The sequence below is a fragment of the Haemaphysalis longicornis genome, unplaced genomic scaffold (genome assembly GCF_048455015.1).
Source record: "Haemaphysalis longicornis isolate Haplotype H1 unplaced genomic scaffold, Haemaphysalis longicornis Haplotype H1 scaffold_4, whole genome shotgun sequence".
Lineage (NCBI taxonomy): Eukaryota > Metazoa > Arthropoda > Arachnida > Ixodida > Ixodidae > Haemaphysalis > Haemaphysalis longicornis.
This window is the reverse complement of record NW_027526361.1, coordinates 41,290,191-41,313,099: the sequence shown is the minus strand read 5'-3', so window position 1 is coordinate 41,313,099 and position 22,909 is coordinate 41,290,191. Positions and strand designations below refer to the sequence as shown.

Below are 22,909 nucleotides of genomic sequence, written 5' to 3'. Positions count from 1 at the left end.
ATCTGACGTGGTTTCCTTGGTTCACCACGGTTTGATGTGGTGTCATAAGCGATCGAAGCAATCCATTTGGGAAATGGCGCTGTCCTCCGGGAATGTCGGCATTCAATCGCACGCATTTAGCCCTGTGCGCTGTTTCTGATATGGCTTCCATCGCCGTAGTGTTAGCGCTAGTGTTGAGCGCAAGCTGTACCGAAGCGTCGTGCCCTAGCACAAAAGGCATAATGAGCGACTGCGCATACACCACCTGCACCCTGGCAGAGTGTGCGGCCAGGGGTCTCGAGTGTTGCCCTAAGCCCTGCGGTGGGACGTGGTGCGTCAAAGGTGAGCTTGATGCTATAGTGGTAAACATTTTTGCACATGTCCACAGTAGCGGGTTCCGGAGTCGGCCGTCCCCTCTTGTGTGCATGAAGAGAATCTACCAGAGAGAAGTTACAGCATAGGCTACCGTGAAGCGCAACAATGACAGGCAAGCGCGTGTCACTGTACGTCACGTCCTTCATTTGATTTTGTTGCGCGTTAGGCCGGGTTCGTTCTGTTGCCGCAAATGTCGTAATAGCTTTTAAGAATGACACCATTTCACGTCTCAGCCAACCGAACTGTGTGACACGCCGTTTTTTTTTTACGTCCGTAGAACACGATATGGCTTTAGCGTCGGCAGTCTGAACGTAGCCTTACAGGCCAAGTCGAGATAGCAACTGCCGCTCCCGTTCACGCTGCGTTCGGGAAAAAGACCTATACTATAGGATTAGTCATGAACAATGTCACAGAAGGAAGCGCCGATACCATGCAGTGTTAACATAGGCACAAAAGTATTTAAACTCTTCAGAGAAAAAAAACTGGCGCAGCTTGCACTAGTCCTGCAGGGCCGGAGAAACAGCAGAACTGGGGGTCGACCTTTAGCTTCTTTTCGCATTGACAGCGGATCCCAGGAGAGAGGGAGCGGCAGGACCCAGAAATGCAAGGCCGTTTTGTACGACACTGTAAAACAAGGACCATTAAAGTAAGTGCAGTGTTTCATTCAGTAGCAATCGTCGTCATTCCTTTGTTCGTCGTCTTCCGACGGCACAGCCGCGTAAGGAAAATCCTCTTGTATCGCGTCCTCGCCTCCACTTCTTCGTCAGCTGGCCCGGTGGCCGTCTCCATGTGCACGTGTGGATTGTGAAAGGATATGGCTTGGCAGATTCGTCATCATCGTCTTCGGCACGGCGGACCCGTGGCGCGCCGGTCGCTACACGACGACGACGACGACGACGAAGGCGGGAGCTCCTCATGTGGCACAGGCCCACGCGCAAGCCTTGTAGACACCAGGCGGTCGTCGCGACGCACGCGCTCACGTGCGCTCGGGGTTTTCTGTCTACGCCGGACACATTTGTGTCGGCCTGAACACCTCTGCTCTTAAAAGTTCTGCAGGAATGTGCGCAAGATATATCCGGCACACGCTGGCCGCGGCTACATGCACGCCACGCATCACATTAGCAAGCCTGGTAGTAGACACTGAACATATCGTTTGATATTGACGCACAGCAGATGAATGGGCGTGATTGGGTACAAAATAAATTCTTGCTTCGCGTGCCAGGCGTGTATACGCACGAAAGCTGTAATACAGGTAGTGCGTACACGCCTGCTCAGACGTAAAGGGGTGAGTTCAGGATGGAGTTGACGTGGCTCGTCGTCAATCCATTCGCCCAATACTCGAAATTGTCTGAGTCGCTACGGGCACAGTGCAAGGACAAATGCTATTTTTAGAGCTGGGAAAAGAACGCCTAAGGCTTGAAATGAAACAAAATACGTTTACGTGTACCTGAGCGCCTGGCTTTTCTGTTCCGCGAAATTGTAACGGGAAACGGCCTTTACCCCATTGCCCTCAGCTGCCGCGGAAGGCTGCGAGGGTCAGGGGAATGCAATTACTCGGGAGCAGCTTCATTGCGAGTACGCTGGATCACTATGCTCCCTGACGGACTGCCGCAACCTCAACTGCCTGCGAAGCGATTGTAATGGACCCGTAACAGGCATTATTGCTCAAAAACATGGACTCCCGCCAAGTAATGCGCTCCCTTGATGAAAAAACTCAATGCTAGGCACGCGATATACGTACACCCTCCCAAATTTTTAATAATATCGCGGGAGCGGTGACCGATCGGAATGTCAGTGCCTTATCATGGTGTTCAGCGGCGAAATTGGCGCATAGAATTGTCTGCTGTGTGAGTGTTGCCTGCTACGCTGTTCTCCTTAAAGCAACATACCCGCTTCTTTTCTTTTCTGCGAAGGCCTTTTCGCTCGTCGGCAAAGATAGCTAAGCATGGTAGACATTCCTGACGCACATGCCGGACAAGTGATACAAAAGGTATATATGAAACGCGAATTGGAGAGGCGCATGTTCTTCAAATAACCCCGTCTTCACGTAAACAAAATCATGCAGATACCGGGATAGGGGGTATATCAGTCTCAAGGAAACATCGCAGCACACGATGCTCGCACGTGAAATAGCTTTTTGCGCCTGTGTGCACTCCCTCCTATTTGACCGCTAACCACGGTGATAAGTCACTGGCATGCCGAACGGTCGTCTCGCCCGTGATATTACTAAAAATATGCGGGAGGGTGCGCACCAAAGGCCACATATAGTTTCATGGAAGGCATCCTGGTAACCACAGCGTTTATCTCCTTTGTGTCAATACACACACTGCGCCATTGCTCTTGTGGAGCTTGCCTTTCTTTATTCAATACAGTCCTGCAACCCCCCTCCTTCTTTCATTGCTCTCATGCTCGCAGGACGGCATTCCTTGCAGGTCTCCTGAATTGTGTTTCCATGGTAGAAGGCCTACGGCTAGGCCATAAGTCGCCCAACTCCTTACAGGTGTTACCTTAGATGGCGCGGAAGCGTGCGTTGCACTTTGTATCCACCGCTCTTCACCTTAGTACTCGAGACCGGATTTACCTCCTCACGTTTTCATTGTCTTATTTTTACTATGTGTGCAAGCCCTGGATGCTTAGCCTAACCTCTGCTTATTTTCTGCCCTTGTCGTGCCAGGCAAACAGTAGCAGCCACCTCGGCGGCCGACCCGTCTGTCCGTGCTTCCTGCCGACGATGATGACGGACGGGTGCCTCTACACGAAGCAGTCTGTTGCGGCAGTGCGTCCAGACATCATGCTGTGGGTGCTCCTATGATGCCGGCGCTACCCATCTGCTGCATTACATTGCCATCGTGTAGGAGGGAAATTGAGCCCCAGCCTTATTTCGAATGAACATCTTGGAACAAAACAATTTTCTTTTCGACGACGCTTTCACTGCTCTTGTGGCTAATAAAAAAAATGGAAAGAAAGGTGAGTTCACTCGGAGCCGCCTGTTGGGGCAGGTCTCGTCTTTCAGGAGTACACGCGAGAGCTCCATGATAATGATGACGACGGTTATTGGCCCTCCCTTTTAAACGGGACGTCGGTTGTCAGCAATCGACTTGCCTGTTTTATTCCTTTGATTGCTAATGGTATCCCCTATGTTACAAGCAAATAACATGTAACCTTGCCAAATAAACTAATATATCTATGTTTTACACTCGTCTATGTTTCACGAACGCTGCGCAAGAACCGCCTAGCGGGGATTTCGGGAATTAAATTTCGCACGGATGGGTGGGAGTCGAACGGTTCACCGAATACACAAAACGCGGCAGAGGTGTGCATAGCTATCGGTGGAAAGCAGAATTCGGGGAGAACATGGACTTCGGAGGAACGTTTAGTCGCTGCTATGACTAAAACTCCAAGTCGTGTAGAGGAGTTTCATGAACACAAGTGCTAACAGTGCTCGAGACATCTCGAAGGAGGTATTAGGTGACACCATTGCGCATGCGAGAGCAAAATAGACAAAACTCTAATACCTTGTGCTCAAACGCCGTTAAAGCCATGTGAAACACGAGGCGGCTTAGTCAGGCGAAGATGAAGCAGCAGTAAGTAAAAATTACTTTACAGTAATTCTGATGAAGGCCTAACTCTGGCGCTGCTTCGGCCGGGAATGTACACGGAATCCAGACGAAATGGAATGGGTGTCATTCGGCTATTGGCACCGCAGGACCTTCCTGGCCTCATGATTCCATAGCACAGCAGATTTATCAGACAACAAAAACCACCGTGAGGCTAGCCTCACGGTGGTGGTAGCTATCACAAATAAGACAACCACTTAATTACGTCCGACAATGTGTACGTGTTCAAAGGCGACACAAGCACTCCCTATTCAATATGTAGTGTATGCCACTTATCGTTAAAAACAAAACGCGTGCTTGGCCTCGCTATCGGGTAAAATGAAATATCCGCAGAAGTGTCCGGCTGAACCGGCCACGCTTAATCCACGGTTTGGCCATTTTAATGCGTAGCAGTCACTGGCTAGTGACCTGGGGTGATTTTTTTATGGGGGGAGAGATGTAGGCCATCCGCAATCGCCGTGCTTCACTTCAAGCTTCGGGAACCGGTTAACAACATTAATCCAGGTTGGTAGGTATTGTTGTTTGGGTGCTTTCAACATTTATTGGCTGATTGGTTGGTTCCTTCGTTTTCCAGGCCCAACTAACGCCACATGTGAACGGGTGGGAAAAGTTCCTCGTGAGTGACACCATAATTAGCGACGTATTAATTACGAATTAATGAAGGAACGAACGAATTAAAGGCGGATGCATTGGCCTTCTTGATGACGTAGACTGTGTTCCCTGTTTGAGCACGGCCGCGCTTGTTAGGGGACACTGCACGCCGTGACTCCCGGGTGCGGGCTTTGCTTGCATGAAATTGGATTGGATTGTATGGGATTAGAGTAGCTCATGTAGCTAGACAAGCACAATACATAAAGTTAATTGTGTGGCACAAAAGAAAATTGCCCTGCAATGTGTTAAGCGAACATAGCGCTAGAAATCACAAACGTTTTACGTGTGAACTGCTTAGCAATTACAGTAGCCGACCGATTTTGCGGACCCAGAGGGGAACAAAAAACAGCCCAAATAAAAGAGCAGTCCGAAAAATCCGCGAGTGACAAAAACGAACTTTATTTTTCATTTAGACAGGACTGAAGTAGCAAATGGTTCACACCCTAGACAAGCCGCATAAGAATGCTCATTAGTAGACAGTTCTCTGAATTTGCGCATATTTCTTATTTAGTGCTGCGTGAACGTTGTTTGATTATTCATACTCATGAATGTGAATGAGTAAGAAATGCGAGAACTTCTTTCTCTTTCAGTACCTCCTTACTCCAGTCACAGTATACCCCCTAGCCTGCCTGTAGTCGTCGCTCGTCCTGCCGCTCTAGTGGGGACGGATGCGTGCCCGCCTCTCGTTGCAGCCTAATGGGTTCCTCCCATGCCTATCCTGTATCAGTGATACCTGTCCACCCGGGACTGCGTTCTCATTGTGCGTACAATAAAGGCAATGGTTTACAGTAACATGGTAGTTGACAACCATAAAGTCATCAGCGCCTGCACGGAAATGAAATTAATATTATTTAACGCCGACGTCAGAAAAAAATAAACTGATCTACGGATCCATGTCTGGCTGACCTTTACAAATCTGTCTGTGTCTACCGATACAGTGAAAACATAGGAAAATCCCATGCGCTGAATTGTGCTCGAGCATCTGTTTTTTGTATTGTATTTTGATCAATAAAGTAGCCACTCTTTTGTAACTGGCATGGAATGATGTTTGCAGTGCGGCAAGCTGCGTATCACATAATTGCATGTTTTGTACATTACCACTGAGGTAGATGGAAGATGAAGGGACCGTTCAATATATCAAATAATTTGATGTACCCGAGCCCATCTGCGATGAATTTTTGTTATGCATGCATTATTTAATGGCATGTAATCAACTACAGGAAAACAAGAAAGGAAGGGATCACTTTGTTGTGTACAAAACTTGTTCAGTGTCAACACAAATAGTATCCCTGGAACGCGACATTGTACGGACTTGCTGCTGTCACCTGCCGTCAATGTCAGCACAGTGCCAGTAAAGAAGCCTGATAACAAGCAGTCGCAATTTTGATTAACCATTTTTTCTACCATGAGGAGAACCCGAGATGTGAGGCCTGGCTGTGTTTTCTGGTGCAACTCTTTTCGATGCTGAGTGCCACGGCCTTGCTGGGTGAAGCTACGGAGACGAGGTAGTCCCGTCCCTGTTGAAAGTGTCATGCCGGTCATGTTTTTCACCCACAGCTCTCCGCTGTAACGAACTCCGGTGTCGGGAAGCTTGCATAATGAATAAAATAGAGGTATCAACCACATAAAACACCGATTTTGCTGTGTAGTGCATTTTGCTGTGAGACAGGTCCAGAGCGCCGTGAGGAGGTGCAGTACTGGTTCCATGTAATTTACTACTTGGAAGCTGCTAAGCTACCAGTGTGCACCTTTTAAATACGGTAGTCTTTCTTCGGCTACCTAAACGCAGAAATTCTGCTCTATCTGTATGTCTGTCTGCCTGTCTGTCTGTGACTCGATCCAGCCACCCGGCCAAAGAGAAACAAACTGCGCAATATATACATACGCCCAGCCAAATCTAAACGTCTAAGTCCGGTGTTAATGTTTATACTTGTCAGCATTGTTGAACAAGAACAAGACATTACGCAAACATAAGGCAGAACGTCAATACATAAGTGATATTTGCAGTGTTCCTTCATTAAGAAATTCATGATGCTTGGTTTTTGCGATAGCAAATGATATACTAGATCTACTGCAGAAAACCGTTGCCTCATGTTGCCCGCGCTCCTGGCGGCATTTGAGAAATCACACGGCGACAGCAACAAAATAGGCTCCAGATAGGCTCCACGTTCTACTTGTAACGCACGTGGAGTAAGAAAATGTGGTTCTATAAAAGTTGAAGTAGAGCGCCTCGATTCACGCGCGTCTCCGCCGTACGGCAGCGCTGGCATCGAGGCACCCGGCTTGGAGCAGTGGAACGCGGTAAATTTAAATTGACTTGAGCAAACCTCTAGCGTGTTATCTTGGGAGGAACGAGGCGGGAGAGGAACAGCATAAGAGGTGAGCAGGAAAGAGAAGGGAGGCGTTTACTTGGCAGGGGCGCCAGTCGACTATCGTCTGTCGTCGACATTTGCAACGAAAGGAGCAGATACACGGGCATCTTTTTAAATTTCTTTATGCTGCGGGGGAAATTTTGTGAATGGAGGTTCGTAAATGTCGATGCCGCTGAAGCCACATGTCTCGACAGTACGCGCAATGTTGTGAATCTAGAAAATCACCTGTACCATTTATAAGAAGCCTGCGATTTGTACATGGTTGAATTTCGGCACCATAACTGTAACAACTATAATCGGGAACAAGTTAAGAACGGCAATAGCTTGTGTACGGTATCACTACGTCTAAGCGACGGACCTGGATGCCAACGGGCGCGCGCGTTTTGAAAGGAGACTGCTATGCATGCGTGATGTCGTCTGCCTTTTCTCACGTAGTTTGTTTGTCATCGCTGCAGTGATTTATAAGTATATAAACTACAAAAAAAAACACTAAAACGACTCGTGCCATGTTCAAAATGTTCCCAGTAACGCACTACTTGCACCGCGCGGAGTGACATCCGGCTGCGGTGACGAGGCAGTTGTAACCGGGTATAACAGTGGAACAGCAACTGTAGCTCTGGAAAAGCCGCCTTCCGGTGTCTCTAGCAGCCAAACGGTCCCTGTTGACCGGTAGTGCAAAGAGAACGGAAGCGAAGTAATTGACTTGAAAAAAAAAAAAAAAAAAAACTTGTGAAAAGCTGCGACCATGTGGAAATTGAATTCAGGGCCTCCAGAATGCATGTCAAGCACGGCATCTTTGACGCCACCACGGCTCAGCGGCTCTAGCTGGCTAAAGGTAGACCCAGGAAATGTGTTGTAACGTTTGACTTAAAACATCGACAACAGGTCCAAGCCCCTTGACATACTGTGAGTTTGGCATTTCTTGGTTAGTCATTAGGCTCCCCATCATTGTGTCCCTCCGTTAAACCTATAACACATAGCCATAACATCCTCACTCAGGTGAATTGGCCTGTGACGATGACAGCTGCTGTCAGAAGCTCATTGTCGATATAGCAAATTATCGGCTACATCGAACTAAATACGAACTTTGGTTGGACACGCTTCCTTACAATGAAAATTATTCTTTTATAAAGGAACTGAAATCGCGAGAGCCGCGCGCAATATCGGATATAACGAAGAAATGTATGACCAGTAGGCTGAGGAGCTACGTGGAAAAACTCCCAGCGTCCGAAACTGCAGGAGTAGAAACGGCCCCTTTGTTCGTGGACACTGTGGAAAACTTCACCCTGCTCAGTGTTGTGAATAACCACACGACAAAGATCACATTCTTCCTCGAAAAAATGAGAACGCACGAATGTTTTGTTATCGCCAGCTTCGCAACTGCCGATTTTCTGCTCGATTTCCCGATTATCTCAAAGAGGGGCATTTTTGTCGAGCATTATCATTATAAATATCACCCCCGTCGTAATTATCGTCAGCTTCGCACGTGCCGATTTTCTGCTCGATTTCGCGATTACCTCAAAGAGGGGCATTTTTGTCGAGCATTATCATCATAAAGACCACCCCCGTCGAAATTATCGTCAGCTTCGCAACTGCGGATTTTCTGCTCGATTTCGCAATTACCTCAAAGAGGGGCATTTTTGTCGAGCATTATCATCATAAAGATCACCCCCGTCGTAATTATCGTCAGCTTCGCAACTGCCGATTTTCTGCTCGATTTTGAGATTACCTCAAAGAGGGGCATTTTTGTCGAGCATTATCATCATAAAGACCACCCCCGTCGAAATTATCATCAGCTTCGCAACTGCGGATTTTCTGCTCGATTTCGCGATTACCTCAAAGAGGGGCATTTTAAATGCAGAGCATTTCTTTAACTCACGATGTCACCCGTTCTAGTTGTCCATCGTAGTCCGCACCCCTCCCCCTACACTATATAAAAAAAATAATACCTACCGGCGCCTGGTTTCGATCCCACGACCCTGCGGGCGGAACGCAAGGTACATGGTACTCTACCCACTGCGCCACAAAGCCGACACAGAATGGAGGGCTACGAACGCGCCTTATTGGCGGTGAGATGTTTGAGTGGCGCCCCCTGGCTCTGACGTCGGCTTAGGGACTCGCGCCGCTTTCGTCTGCTACACTCGCTTGTGACTCAGCAGTGCCTGTGCTAGAAATTGTCCGCTTTGTTGCTGCAGTGCGTTAAAAGCGTATTTCTAGTGACTCAGTTATTTTGCCCGCTTCTGATGTATCTGAATAATTCGAAGTTGTATCCCCCTACAAGTTTGCAACACAGGAGGAGATAGAGAACAACTTTCTTCAGAGCATCGGTCAGAAGATCGTGTGTAACCCGTCCTTTCTAGCTTATTCGCGAGGATCAGGGATCAGAGCTTCTCGATAACTATTTAAAATGCGTAGGCTTCCCTGCAGTATTTTTGAGATGCTCTTATGAAGACTCAACAGTCTAACGCTACGTACCAAACAGCGGTCCCTACACGCGCATCGCACAGCAGGAAATAAAGCGGCTTTCTTCTATTTCTTTCGTTGTTGTTGTCTTGTATCAGATGAATGTTTCTTGCTTTTTTTCTGCCCAACGCATTAATTTTTCTGCGCCGTCACAAACGCCTTATTAGGAGGTTTTGGGATGTTTGGGAGGCTCACAAAGATCGTGTGGATATTTCCTTTATGTTGTATGGCATAAATTCCCTTCTTCACAAATTGGCTTTTATTACGGCTGCGTGCATGTAAGGTGCATATCCGCAGCGTGCTTTGTTAATTCACATGCAAATACAATGAGAAGGTTTGTGCTACGCCACCGCGATCACGCCCTAAACAACGTTGTCCACAGTACTCGAAGGCGGCTTTTGTGCTCCGAATTTCTATCGTATATAATCATATCGTTATCATAATGAACTCACTCTCAACCCGAACAATGATGGCATGATTACGGTGTTGAAGGCATGATATACTCGCTAACTAACGCAGCAAATAGTATACCTGCATATATTACAAGTAGCCCTTTATTGCTTTCCAACCATTCCAGGCGCAAAGAACAAATCTTATTCTACTCGGGATGGCGTTCTATAAATTGAAGAAAATTACTTTTACTCTCTTGTCCTGGACTCAGGAACAGGCCCATTAACCAGCTCGATTTAATTGTTAAATATAGTTTTCTCCTCCTCCCGTTCCTCCTCCTCCTCCTCTTGAGTGCAGTTTTTCTATAACGCATATCCGAATATCGGGAAGATATGGCTGTGGAAAATGTACCGTAATATCCCTCCAGGTCTGAACAAACATAGTGTTACTGTATATTTAACGTAGACGTTACTCGTTTTTGCTCAATAAGCCTCTACACTGGTTAGATGCCTGGTATAAAATCATCACGCGCCTATATACACAGTAGGTTATTTGAAACTCAACCTACAGTTTTTGCAGCCCATAGTGCATGTCGGCAAACTTTCATGCCTTGACAACGTAAAGTGATGTGACACAATACGTTCGAGCGTTCGGCAAGGTTGCAAAAACTGTTTTAGCTTACTTATGATTACTGGGAATCGTAATGCCTTCTGCCAAAGCCAACAGCCCTGAAGGCCTAGAATTTGTTTTGGTCTTCCCTTTTCGCTGTTATCGGTTAATATCAGCTTGGTCTTCCCTTTGTTCGAAACATTACATAATTTAGAAGCTGACGCCTGGCTCCGACTCTTCGCGCTCCGCACAGGACCTGCTTCGCAAGGAATGGGGCGACGCCGGCAATGTTTTCTTCCGTAGCGGTATCCAAAACTATACTTTAACTGACACCATGAGCTAGTGTAAGTGATTTTAAGCCTATTATTATGATAAAAATTTACCCACACGCCAATTCTGGTGCGGACAAGCATCAGACGCTAACCGAGCGCAAAGAAACAGCAGGGAGAGCGAGCCTGAGTGAAGCAGACGACAAATGCGAGAATGCTGACGTCACGGAGGCGCGCTTCGCAGCGCCGCCCGTGTTCGCGCTCACCGCCAATATCCTTGACTCATTCAAACTACGTCAAGAAGCTGCTGATACAACGCATTCACTACCTGTGGGCGGAACGCGAGGTACATGGTGCTCTTCCCACTGCGCCACAAAACCGACACAGAATGAAAGGCTACGAACGCGCCTTATATCCTTGACTCATGCAAACTACGTCAAGAAGCTGCTGATACAACGCATTCACTACCACCAACTCCCTAAACACTAAACGTTAACGCAATACACCCACACCCTATGCGACGCATTTACTCGAGTCCCCCTCGCGGGGAGATGGGCCCAATTTTTTTGTCGAGCATTATCATCATAAAGATCACCCCCGTCGTAATTATCATCAGCTTCGCAACTGCCGATTTTCTGCTCGATTTCGCGATTACCTCAAAGAGGGGCATTTTTGTCGAGCATTATCATCACGAAGATCATCGTCGTTGTAATTATCGTCAACTTCGCAAGTGCCGATTTTCTAGTCGATTTCCCCGTTACCTCAGAGGGGGGCTTTTTATCGGGTATTATCATCATAAAGATCACCCCCATCGTAATTATCGTCAACTTTGCAACTGCCAATTTTCTAGTAGATTTCCCGATTACCTCGGAGGGGGCGCATTTTATCCGTCATTATCATCACGAAGATCATCGTCGTCGTAATTATCGTCACTGTTCGACACTGTACTTCACTATAAATTACTATGTAAAAATACAACTAGTTACTTGGATTTCTAATTTTCTTTCTGAGCGCTCGCAATACGTTTGTTATAACTCGACTGACTCCGATATTGGTAGTGTTATTTCAGGCGCTCCACAAGGTTCTGTGCTTGGCCAGTTACTGTTCCTACTATATATTAACAATTTGCCTAATAACGTCACCTCTAAAATTCGTCTCTATGGAGATGATTGTGTTTTGTATGAACCCATTGACTCTCCTGAAGCTCATCATCGTCCAAATGATTCATTTACTAAATTTTGTGAATGGTGTGCAACCTGGCAAATGAGTATCAATTTTAACAAATCCGTGCTTAGGTTTTTCTCAAATTGTAAGTCCCCTTCCTGCTTCACGTACTCGTTTAACGGATCCACCTTTAAAAAAATAACAGAATACAAATATCTTGGTGTTGTTCTTTCCAGCAATCTATCTTGGTCTCAGCATATATTAACTTTATATGCACAAAATCTTTAAGAAATTAGGTTATTTGAGACGAACGCTGTCCCAATCCCCAAAAAGCACTAAATTACTAATATATAAAACCCTGATTCGTCCTGTGCTTGACTACGCAGGCCCCGTATGGAACCCACACCAGCAGGGTGAAATCGATAGAATCGAGGCCGTTCAAAACAAAGCTATCAGATCTATTTGTAATCGCTATGACCGCTACTTTTCGCCTTCCCTTGCCTTGTTCTCCTTTGAACTTACCACACTACGCACGCGCCGACTCAATGATTCTATGAAATTGTTTTACTTTTTATTCACTCAGTCTACCGCATGTCTGACAATACCTACATCTCATTTGCCTCGCTCTCCCTTACTAGAAGAAATCACCAACCTAATATCAAGCCTTACCATTGTCGAACCAACGCATTCAAATTTAGCTTTTTCCCTTTCACTGCTGAACTCTGGAATAGATTGTCTGGTGACACTCGCTCCCTTCCGGTGGAAACTTTTTTACTAGCCCTTTCTGATTTGTGTTTACTGTATTGCTCTGCTGATCTGTTTAATTGCTATTTTAGGGGCAAAGCTCCTCTTTCTCGGGCCCTGTCCCGGCCGCACACGGCACATTGTACACGGCACATTGATGACGATTGTGGCAGGATCCCCCTAGGGATTGGTCAACCAAAGATTGGCCGAAGAGGTCATAACGTTCAACGCGTTCGTTGCTACCCAACAAGGAGGAGAGGAAGAATAAGAGGTTGTCGTTCGTCGCCTGCGAGCTGAAGACACGTACCGCGGGTACGCGACACAAGACGTTCTGCAGAAGGCGACGGCCAAGGTGGCTGAAATGTCGCACACCGAATTCGCCAACTTACCCGTGGAGATTCTCATCGTCCCAAATAAGCCCTACATAATCACGACAAGCATCGACGTCGTCGACGGGCTTGTCAACGGAGCGGTGGAAAGCATGACGTGTCGAGTCTTTATAGGATGTGTGGGCGAATGTTTCACGGTTTTACCAATAAGCATTTTGGCTTCGCCCCTCTCATCATCATACACTTCGTGGAGATGGCGGAATTTTTTTTTGTTCTGTTGAATGCTCACTCCTGCCATAGCCCCAAGTGGGGGCTGCAGTATGAACAAACAAACAAACAAACAAATAAATAAATAAATAAATAAATAAATAAATAAATAAATAAATAAATAAATAAATAAATAAATAAATAAATAAATAAATAAATAAACTTTGCAACTGCCAATTTTCAAGTCAATTTACCGATTACCTCGGAGGGAGGCAATTTCATCGGGCATTATCATCATGAAGATTATCATCGTCGTAATCGTCATCCCGCTACAAACTCGTAGTATTGATCCTCATCATCAACGTCGTCGTCGTGAACGAAAAAGTTTCGTCGTGCGGCGTGCTTGCGCTGCTGCCGCGAGCGCGCGTTGCCACGAGCCCGAGCGTGAGCTCGAGCGGAAAGAAGACGACGTGCGACGTGCGATCTTCGAGCAGCCGAGAACAGCGCAGCAACCTGGGTTGGTGGCTTGCCCACACGGTCAAAGCTTCCCCGGGACCTCTCCGATCATGTGAGTTTTGTCCGCAATTTCCCACCATCATTACAAGTGGTTGCGCAAGGATGACGCGCCGCTGTAATTGCTGAGAACGGTATCCTTATCCGTATCCTTGACTGGGCGCGATTGTCGGCGCCCTACCGGGACGTGCCTTCGCTAAATTGGTAGCAGTACTGCTGCGGTGTTTTTGTTACGCATTGCCTATTCTGTGGAGTTTACCAGTGGATAAGTTTCAGTTTTTTTAGGCGACCGGGCCACAAAATAGGGTCAGGTTAGGCCAGTTTAACTAAGCAGGCCAAGGCTAGGCTTAGGAAGGGTAGAGAGGGGTAGGGAAAGGTAGGGTTAAGTGGGGTAGTGCCGAGACGGTACCTTGAAGAGACAAAAGGCGGCTAACTGAGCACATGGCTGAGTGGAAAAGAATTAACCTCCCTTCATTTCCCTCTGGTCACTTTTATACCTTCGACCTTCAGGTGCCGCCCTTTGTGAAGCGAATAAGTAACGGCCTAAGCTGACCCTTTGCGCAGAAAAGAGGAAACTATGAAACCACCCGACGCTACATGGGATTTGGTAATGTACGGTAAGGTGTGGTGCAGTAGCGTAGGGTAGGCTAGACGAGGTTAAGCTACGACGAAAGCGCACGGAAAAAATATTGTTGCTTGGCCCACAGAAATACTGATGACTCGGTCACCGTTCATTTAGGGTGTAGTGCACGTTCAGGCACTTGTCACTTTCGTAGCCTTCCTTATTTGTGGCAAGTTCTTTTCTTTGTCTGTTGTTGCCAATACTTCACAGTATTCAGTAATTGCGCCATACTTTATCACTGCTTTGAGTTGAGTTCGGGTTGCTGCTATTCGTTCGGGTTGCTGCTGCGTCGTGAATGCGCAGCACTTTCGGCCGAATACCGCCGGTCGCAGTGGCTCAGTGGCGAAGGCGTTCTGCTACTGCGCCCAAGGACGCGGGTGCGATCGTGGCCGTGGTGGCTGCTTTTCTGATGGAGACGAAAGCTGAAAACGTCCGTGTGTCGTGGCTTGGGCGCCCGTGGTCGAAATGAATCCGGAGCCCTCCACTACGGCGCGCCTCATAGGCCAGGTGTAGCTCCAGCGCGTTGAACCCCAGAATCAATCACGTTCAGCCAGAGCTTCCGAACACAACTGAAGTGATAGTTATCGTTTTGTCTAGAACGGAACGCTAGCTGCGGCCTTGTTATCTGACAACAGATTAAAGCTGTTGTCGGGTCCACAGAACGCGATATTCTCTTCCAAGATGAATACAAGCTTGGCAATTCCGGTGCGATGCGGACCGTTAATTAAACGTATTCATACGCTGCGCCCCACTCCTAAACTGGCCTGAAAGATACCAAATAACCCTTATTTACGAAAATAACGCGTAGAATTGAGGTAATACAGCATTTTACATTAAAACATTCTGCAGAAATTCAGAGAATTATTTACTAACGCGTAGCGTTCTTATGCAGCTTGTCTTGAGAGTGCGCTTTTACAGTCAGTTTTTGGTTTTTAAATCCTGTACGACCAATTATTTCCATTTACGCTATTATAACGATTCGAAGTGTACCATTCGCGAAATCTGCATCATTGTGCAAATGCAGGGCGTTATACGGACTGCCATTTTCCGCAATTGCTTAATATTTTTCTTATTTTTTAGTTTTTCAAAATTTCGTTTCACAAATTATCTCCATCTACGCTGTTATAACGACTACATTTGGCACTTTCGCGAAACCTGCAATATTGCGCAAATGCAGGGCTTTGCACGCTTAGCCATTTTCCGTAATATTTTTATATATTTTTAAATTTTTTAGCGTTTCAAATTTTTTGTACCAATTATCTAATTTACGCTAATATAAAGATTATAGGTGGAACTTCCACAAAATCTGAAATATTGTTGAAATGCAGGTCGTTATACAGTTTGCCATTTTCCGTAATTTTTCAAATTCTTGTTATTTATTGTTTTTCCAAGTTTCGGTCGACCAATTATCTCCATATACGCTATTATAACGACTACAGGTGGAATTTTCTCGAATCTGCATTATTGCTAAAATTCAGGGCGTTACATTGTTCTCCATTTTCCGGAATTATTTTATATTTTTTCTTAATATTTAGTTTTTCAAAATATATTTTTCAAGCAATTAACGCTATTTTAACGATTGCAGGGGAAATTTTCGCGAAATCCGCATTATTGTGGAAATGCCACGCGTTATACGTTTTGCTATTTTCCGTTTTTTCAATGTTTTTATTTTTAGCTTCTTAAAATTCCGTCCCATCAATTATCTCCATTTACGTGATTAAAACGATCGCATCTGGACCTTTTGCGAAATCTGCATTATTGTGGAAATGCAGGGCGTTAAACGGTTCACCAGTTTTCGTAATTATTTTATATCTTTTCATATTTTATTTTTCCACAATTTCGTTCCTGCAATGTCTCCAATTACGCTATTATAAACTATTACAGGTGGAACTTTCGCGACATCTACATTATTGTGGAAATGCTATGCGTTATACGATTTGATATTTTTCGTAATTTTTTAAATATTTTTGTTATGTTTGGCGAGTTTCTGTAATTATTTTATATATTTTTTATTTTCAAGTTTTTCAAAATTTTGTTCAACGAAATATCTGCATTTACGCTGTTATAACAATTACAGGTGGAACTTTCGCGAGTGCATTATTGTGAAAATGCAGGGCGTTACACGTTTCACCATTTTGCGTTTTTTTGTAATTTTCGTATATTTTAGGACCAGTTACCTCTATTTACGCCATTATAGCGATTACAAGTGGAACTCCCGTGTTATCTGCATTTTTGTGGAAATGCAAGGCATTACACGGTCCAGGTTGTGGGGGTACTCGGCAAGAATGCTATGCATTAAAACATATTGGTCCTTCGAAAACAAATCAGCCGTTCTGGGGCTCGAACCGAGGCCGTTCGCTTCAAATTCCGAGTTTGTACCCCTAGGCCAGTGGTTCTCGAATGGGGGTCCGCGGACCCCAGGGTGTCCGCGAGGGAACTTCAGGGATCCGCAAAGCTTTTCCCGATGCTCTCCTGGAAGCCTCCCACCTCATTCTTCTTTTTTGCTAAACCTTGCTGGGAATGCGAAATGGTGGCTTCGCTGCATGACTTGTACGTCGTGTCTCCGTACAATCTCCGCGTAGCCAATGTTTTAACATTGGCTTTCTGCACGAAAAGCAAGCCATGCGAAAAAGCCAGACACGCGGAACGCTGGGTGACTCTTGGCTGCAAGCGCAAATTGTACGCGCGTAGGGATTACAGTCAGGCATAACAGGCGGGCACTGAATAAGCATGTTGGTGACCTAAGCTGAAAGTGAAAATTGACATTATGACACAATAAACATTAGTCCATCGTGGGGCAAGGGAGTAGCAGGGCAGGGGGAGGGTGTATCGGTGTCGGAACGGCATCATCCCCCCCCCCCCCCCCCTTTTCAGTCTTTTTCTTATATGTACAAACCGAATTGATAAGAACGGCAAAAATGATAAGGATGAAAAATGACTGACCATGTTTGGGACAGGCTCCTCTCTTTTTAGTTTCCTTTTACCCGTACGGCTAGTCGTGGCCGCCATGCTTCCGACCAATTGTGCATCGCAGCGGACCGCTCCATCGGACTTGTGTCTCACTATAAGGCCCCGGTTTGTTTGCACTGAGCCCTCCGTGATTGATTGATTGTAGGGTTTTAACGCGCCGACGTAGCGCCGACGTAGCGCAGGCGATGAGGCGCGCCGTAGTTGAGGGCTCCGGATTAATTTTGACCACCTAGGGTCCTTGAACGTGCGCCGAAACCTCGCACACACAGGCGTTTTTGCTTTTCGCTTCCATCAGAAAAGCGGCCGCCGCGGCCGGGAGTCGAACCCGCGACATCGTGCTCAGCAGTGCAGCGCCGTAGCCGCTAAGCGACCGCGAGGGGTTGGAGCCTCATCACATGCGTCAAAAACATTAACACTACAAGAGATGAAAGCACAGGTTGAAACAGACCAATAAAAGCAACTCGGAACGCTTGCCGTCCATGTTTGGTCCGCCTCTCTCAGGTGTTGTCCATACGGCGCGACGAAACTATGCCCAACAATGACGAAATTCCTGTCCTTTGTCAACACGACACGTGAAATACAAAATGACCTGGCACTCCGTCGGCCCACTCCCTTCAGATACTGCGTGCGTACTGTGCAACTTCGAGCAGTACAGCCCAGCCCTATTGATAAGCGGTGACTCTTCGAATGACCTCACAGCGAGCGCAACTCCCCCAACAGCAACGCACCCGCGCCTCGCGCGCTCTAATGTGGTAATTACCTCTGACAATATACAGATACCGTGGTTTCACAAGGGACCTGTAACGCCGCTCGGAATTAGACAACCTTTCCCAGACGCGCACCCTGGCCTCTCCAGACAAACGATGAGAGGTGAAAAGCATTCTCGCGGCTGCGCTATTCACCCGTCGAACGCCGCGTAAGCTCGACCGGCATGAAAGCAAGCACAAGCTGCGGCGCGCTTCGTGGTTACCCTTCTGCCTTTGACCAGCGAGGAAGCACGTTCCGCTGAACGGTCCGGGCAAATTGGCCAGCTTGTAGGAAGATAAACACAGTAGCGACTTGTGGATTTTTGTACTCGAGCCTTGGCATCAAAAACAGCCAAGTCCTAGCAATGTAACGTTTGCAGAAGGAACGCCGTTCCTGCCGTTCCTTCACCAACCTAACGAGTTACCGTTACAGTTCCACCAACCCATAATGGAACGGTGGCGTTCCTCCGTTCCTCCAAAAAGGAACTAGCTCGAGGAACGCCGTTCCGTACAACACTGCCAGGGAATAGGAACTGCATATTTGTTGTCTGGAATATAATCCGCGAAGACGTTTCGATGCGTTCGATTACATTGGAATAACTACACCATCACCCTGTAGGAAGCAGACTCTGTTGTAGCGGATGCACCTTCCTACATTTTATTGAAGAGCGGGCCCGACCGGAAGTTGGAGAAGCGGCGAAGACGGGTGACCGCCCAGCTACTGAGTCGCATTCCATCTCCGTTTATGCTCAGGGATCAGGTCAGGGGGAAGCGCGTGGCAAAGCTGACGCTGCAGTGCAAGCCCCGCTGATGATGAACATGGTGTCTCTACAACCCCTATTCCGAATCCCTCCTCCACTCGAGTTTCCAGTCGGGGAGATCCTTGAAAGTGATTTTCGCACGTAAATGCATTGCGGTATCGTCCCCTCAGCCGGGTCGAGGAAACACACGGAGTGGAGGAGATACTCAGAATACGGCCATGTGACTTTTACAACGTGCAAAGCTCGAATAAGCGGGCGTTTGAAATTTTCGCTACGTCGGAAACACTGCCACCTTGGAGTGTAATCGAAGCATCGGCTTTATTGTTAGGACCATGCAGCGCATTGAAGACGTACAAAAATTCACGCATCTCCACGAAGTGAATCATGACGAGTGGGTGAAGCACTGGGGATCGTTCTTACCGTAAATCACCCGTGGCATTGCCCATTCGCGCATGTAAATAATTGACAACGCGTTTGTACAGTATATACAATTCCAATCCAATCCAATCCAATCCAATCCAATCCGATACAATTCAATTTAATCCAATCCAATCCAACCCAATCCAATTAATTTCAATCCATTTCCATCCAATCCAATGCTCCTCGCGCATGCGCAACAGTGTGTACACGGGCGCTAAGCCCCGGGCAAAGCGAGGTCCTAAGGTGCTTCGTCCCTAAAAAACACGGTAAGAAATCGACTTAAAACAACGGGCTGCATTGCCCTACTGTTCTAATAACTTGATGTTCACAAGAAAAAGGCATAAATTATCTTTTGCGCAGGGCTCCACTCTTCTTTATTCAACACACGACGCAAAGTTTTGTTTTTTTAACTGAAATATTACATACCCAACTATGTTTAGCCTAATTTTTGCCGGAAACCTTTTAGCATACAGGTGCTAACTGGAAAGTCATTACTATTAATATTCAGCCCCCCGTTATCCTGTGCGCGCGTGCTACAAGTGTGGTGTAGTGCGGCGAAGCTTCGTGAGCCTGGCGGCAAAGCCCACCGCCGTCAGACAAGGTACGACAAGCAGGAGCGTGTCTGTCGCGAGTCCCGTTCCAACTGTTCTACGTGCTGAAACTTGAATCTGGAAGCGAACACTGCTGGCACAGATCTCTTCTTTCGTTTCTCTCTCAGACTCAGCGTGCGCGCCGGCTTTCACGAGACCGAGAAAGAGAGTTCTCGTGTGTCTGTAGTTTATACTAGCCCTGTGCAAAGGCCTGGAAGGCGGCGGAACCGTTTCCGCTTTTGTGTATAAATTCGCCCTCTGAGTGACTCGAGTCAGTCGACATTCGGGGCTGAGCTAAGAGCGCCCCAGTGCCCGTCAGCTGTATGCGGTCCCTGTATCGTACTATTCATCTCTGTCCACGCAGTAAACCAGTTGGGTTGGTCTCGTCCTTTTGTCGTCAACACAATGGCAGAAGCTCTGCTCATTGCTCGTTCACCACGCCACCACTACATGACGGAGGCAAAACCGCAAGTTGGGCTATTTGGTGCATCACTGAAAACTTGCAAAGCGCACGTTTAGTTGGTGCAACATTGAAAACTTGAAAGCCGACTATTTGTGCGCTTTCAAGTTTTCAATGGCGGAGGCGGTGGAGCTCGGTACCGGGACGCCTTCGCCAATGTAACAGCACGTAGCTCGAAACAACGGCAGCATGGTCTTCGCCCTGAAATAACATTTGCAGATAATTACAGCATCCCAAAGTCACCATGTCCTCCTTTAAATCGCTGCCAATTTTCTCTTTCTTCTCTTTCTCTTTCTCCCCCTCTCTCGCTCTCTCTCTCTCCTTCATTCACCTTGAAGTCCGGATGATATGTGTCTTTTTGCTGCTCAAGTAACTGCATAAAGCATTCGAGCTATTTTGTTTGCATTTAACACAAAAGTGTTTTATTCCGGGTTACACAAAGATTTCATGATGTCATATCCATCACGGAAATGACGCCAGTACAACGAAGCAAGCGACCTGTCAAGCGCGCACCCCTGAAGATAGGGTCTTCTTGCGGGGAAGCAACCTTTAGTACTAAAGAGTATGTTATACTTAGGGTTGTTCATTTTCGGGTTTTATATTTTAACACGAAAGTGTTTTATGCCGGGATACACTACAATGTCACTGACATCATATCCGTCACGACAACGATGCGACTACTCCTTTGCCGAAGCGACCAGCCAGCAGGACGTCGCTCGCCAAGTACACCCACAAGACAGCCGCCGACCCGCAAATCACTCTCAGCTGCATATTTCGCTGCACATTCCACTTTGGTATTTTCCGATTTCTATGACAGAGGATTCAACCGCGTTTTTTTTTTTTTTTTTTTATTGAATCGTGGTCACGAGTGCCCATTTTCTCGCCCATTTCCAGGGACGAACTCCTCGAACAAATATCCGAACCAGTCATCATCTACGACACGATTGTATCTGAAGAGCAGTGAGTATGAGAATTCCTTTTCGTTATTTGAGGAGTAATGTCAGCCGTTAATTCATTAGTTCGAAACCACCAAGGCGTGACAACACACCTTACACTGATTTATATTTTGTTCCAGGGACAAAAGCAGCTACCAAGGACCATACTTTCATTTTACGCTATTTCTTCTGGTAGCATGTGAGTACGGCGCACTAAGTCAGCGGTTATCTTTGGGCGCTGTCTCTCGTCGCCGGAAATGAATCACGCGAACATACCGAGACTGCAATTGGTACGCGTCCGAAATTTCATCTTTGCTCTAGATTTCAGTTTAGCAAGAACGCAGTTGCCATGTTTGTGGCTCCATATTTCAATCTGCTGCATATTCCAAAATCTATTTTTTCGCTATCCGTTTCTGCGCCCCCTCAACGCAATATACGAAATCCATGCTTCGGGCGACGTTATAACAATACCGGCTACACGCAGTTGCTGTATCCGCATTCAAAATACCCAATTCGTGGTAAACCTGATTCGGCTGCATATTGTTGGGCTTATCCTTTATTTTCGGAAAGAAAGGATCATCAGCTGAATGAATTACCCACATTCATTCCTTGGAGACTGCATGAACAAAATACAGCGTTATATCTACTAATAATAATTACCATTTGGTAACTCGGCCAGCTCTATACAGGCACCGAAATACGCTTTTTTAGCCGGAAAAATAATGAGAAACTTGCTAATTTCGCTCTACACAGCGTAGTCAGTGACGTAATAACACTAATAGTAAAACAGAGTTATTATTGCGTAAGCAGCACGTTAGAGTTTAATGGAACACTGAAACGAATCCAGAGGCATCAATGCGATCGGCAGTGGCTTCACCAGGCAGCCGCCAATCTCTCACGATCAAATCCCTGTGAAGTCATAAAGCCACCGTGAGAAAACGGCCTTTTCTCTCCGTTCTTTGTTTGTTTTACCTAATATCTAGACTATTGGTTGAAATGCGGTAGTTTTGATTAACGAACTTCTATTTCGTCTTCGTAGTCCCTTTAAACAAATATGCGACGATTTGACAAAATACACCATGCAATCTGCGTTCTAGTGAACGAAACCCTTCCCTGCTTCCTCCCAGGCTTCTTCAAGTCTTGTCAGCGACAGCTGCGCATACCGTACATGAGCTGGGTGTTTGTGCTGACCACGCTTGTGCTTTCGACCACCTCGAAAAACCAGACCCGCATCCTGGAGTCAGCCATTGGACTGCAGGCCATCCGCCTGTTCGTGCCGGCTTTCGTCGTGCACACCACGCAGGGTATAAACAACTACATCTTCCGCCGCTGCCAGGTCGAGATCATGGTCTTCTCCGTGGGAACCTTCGGTGCGTATCACCTGCACCCGCTCTGCCCGGCTGGCGACCTAGCTTTGGAAGTGCAACGAGAACCGGAAGCCGCGTGTTTTTGCAAATCTCAGGCTTTCTAGAGCTACGGCTTGTGGCTGTAATTCTAATTTCGGCATTGCTATTTGCTTTCAACAGGCAACCGCGCTGTGAAAGCACGCGACATTCCATTGCACGGAAAAATGTCGTACGCACCGGCTGCGCGCGGTGACGTTTGCGAAGGTCGCATGACCACCTCAAACTTTATTCCTGGCTAAAGCGTTGTGATGCTGAGCCCAAAGACGCGGGTTACGTTTTTGGCAACAGCGGCTGCTTTTCTGGTGGAGGCTAAAAGC

General features: G+C 46.8%; 1 protein-coding gene across 1 annotated transcript in view; it reads left to right on the top strand.

The window, feature by feature from the left end:
- The first annotated feature begins 221 nt into the window (after positions 1 to 221).
- Positions 222 to 22,909, top strand: part of LOC144179730 (sperm-specific sodium:proton exchanger-like) — a 61,402-nt gene continuing 38,714 nt past the window's right edge. Inside the window, exons 1-2 of the mRNA XM_077708173.1 lie at positions 222 to 321; positions 22,314 to 22,556. Coding sequence (XP_077564299.1) covers positions 222 to 321; positions 22,314 to 22,556 — 343 coding nt within the window. The remainder of the gene's footprint in view (positions 322 to 22,313; positions 22,557 to 22,909) is intronic.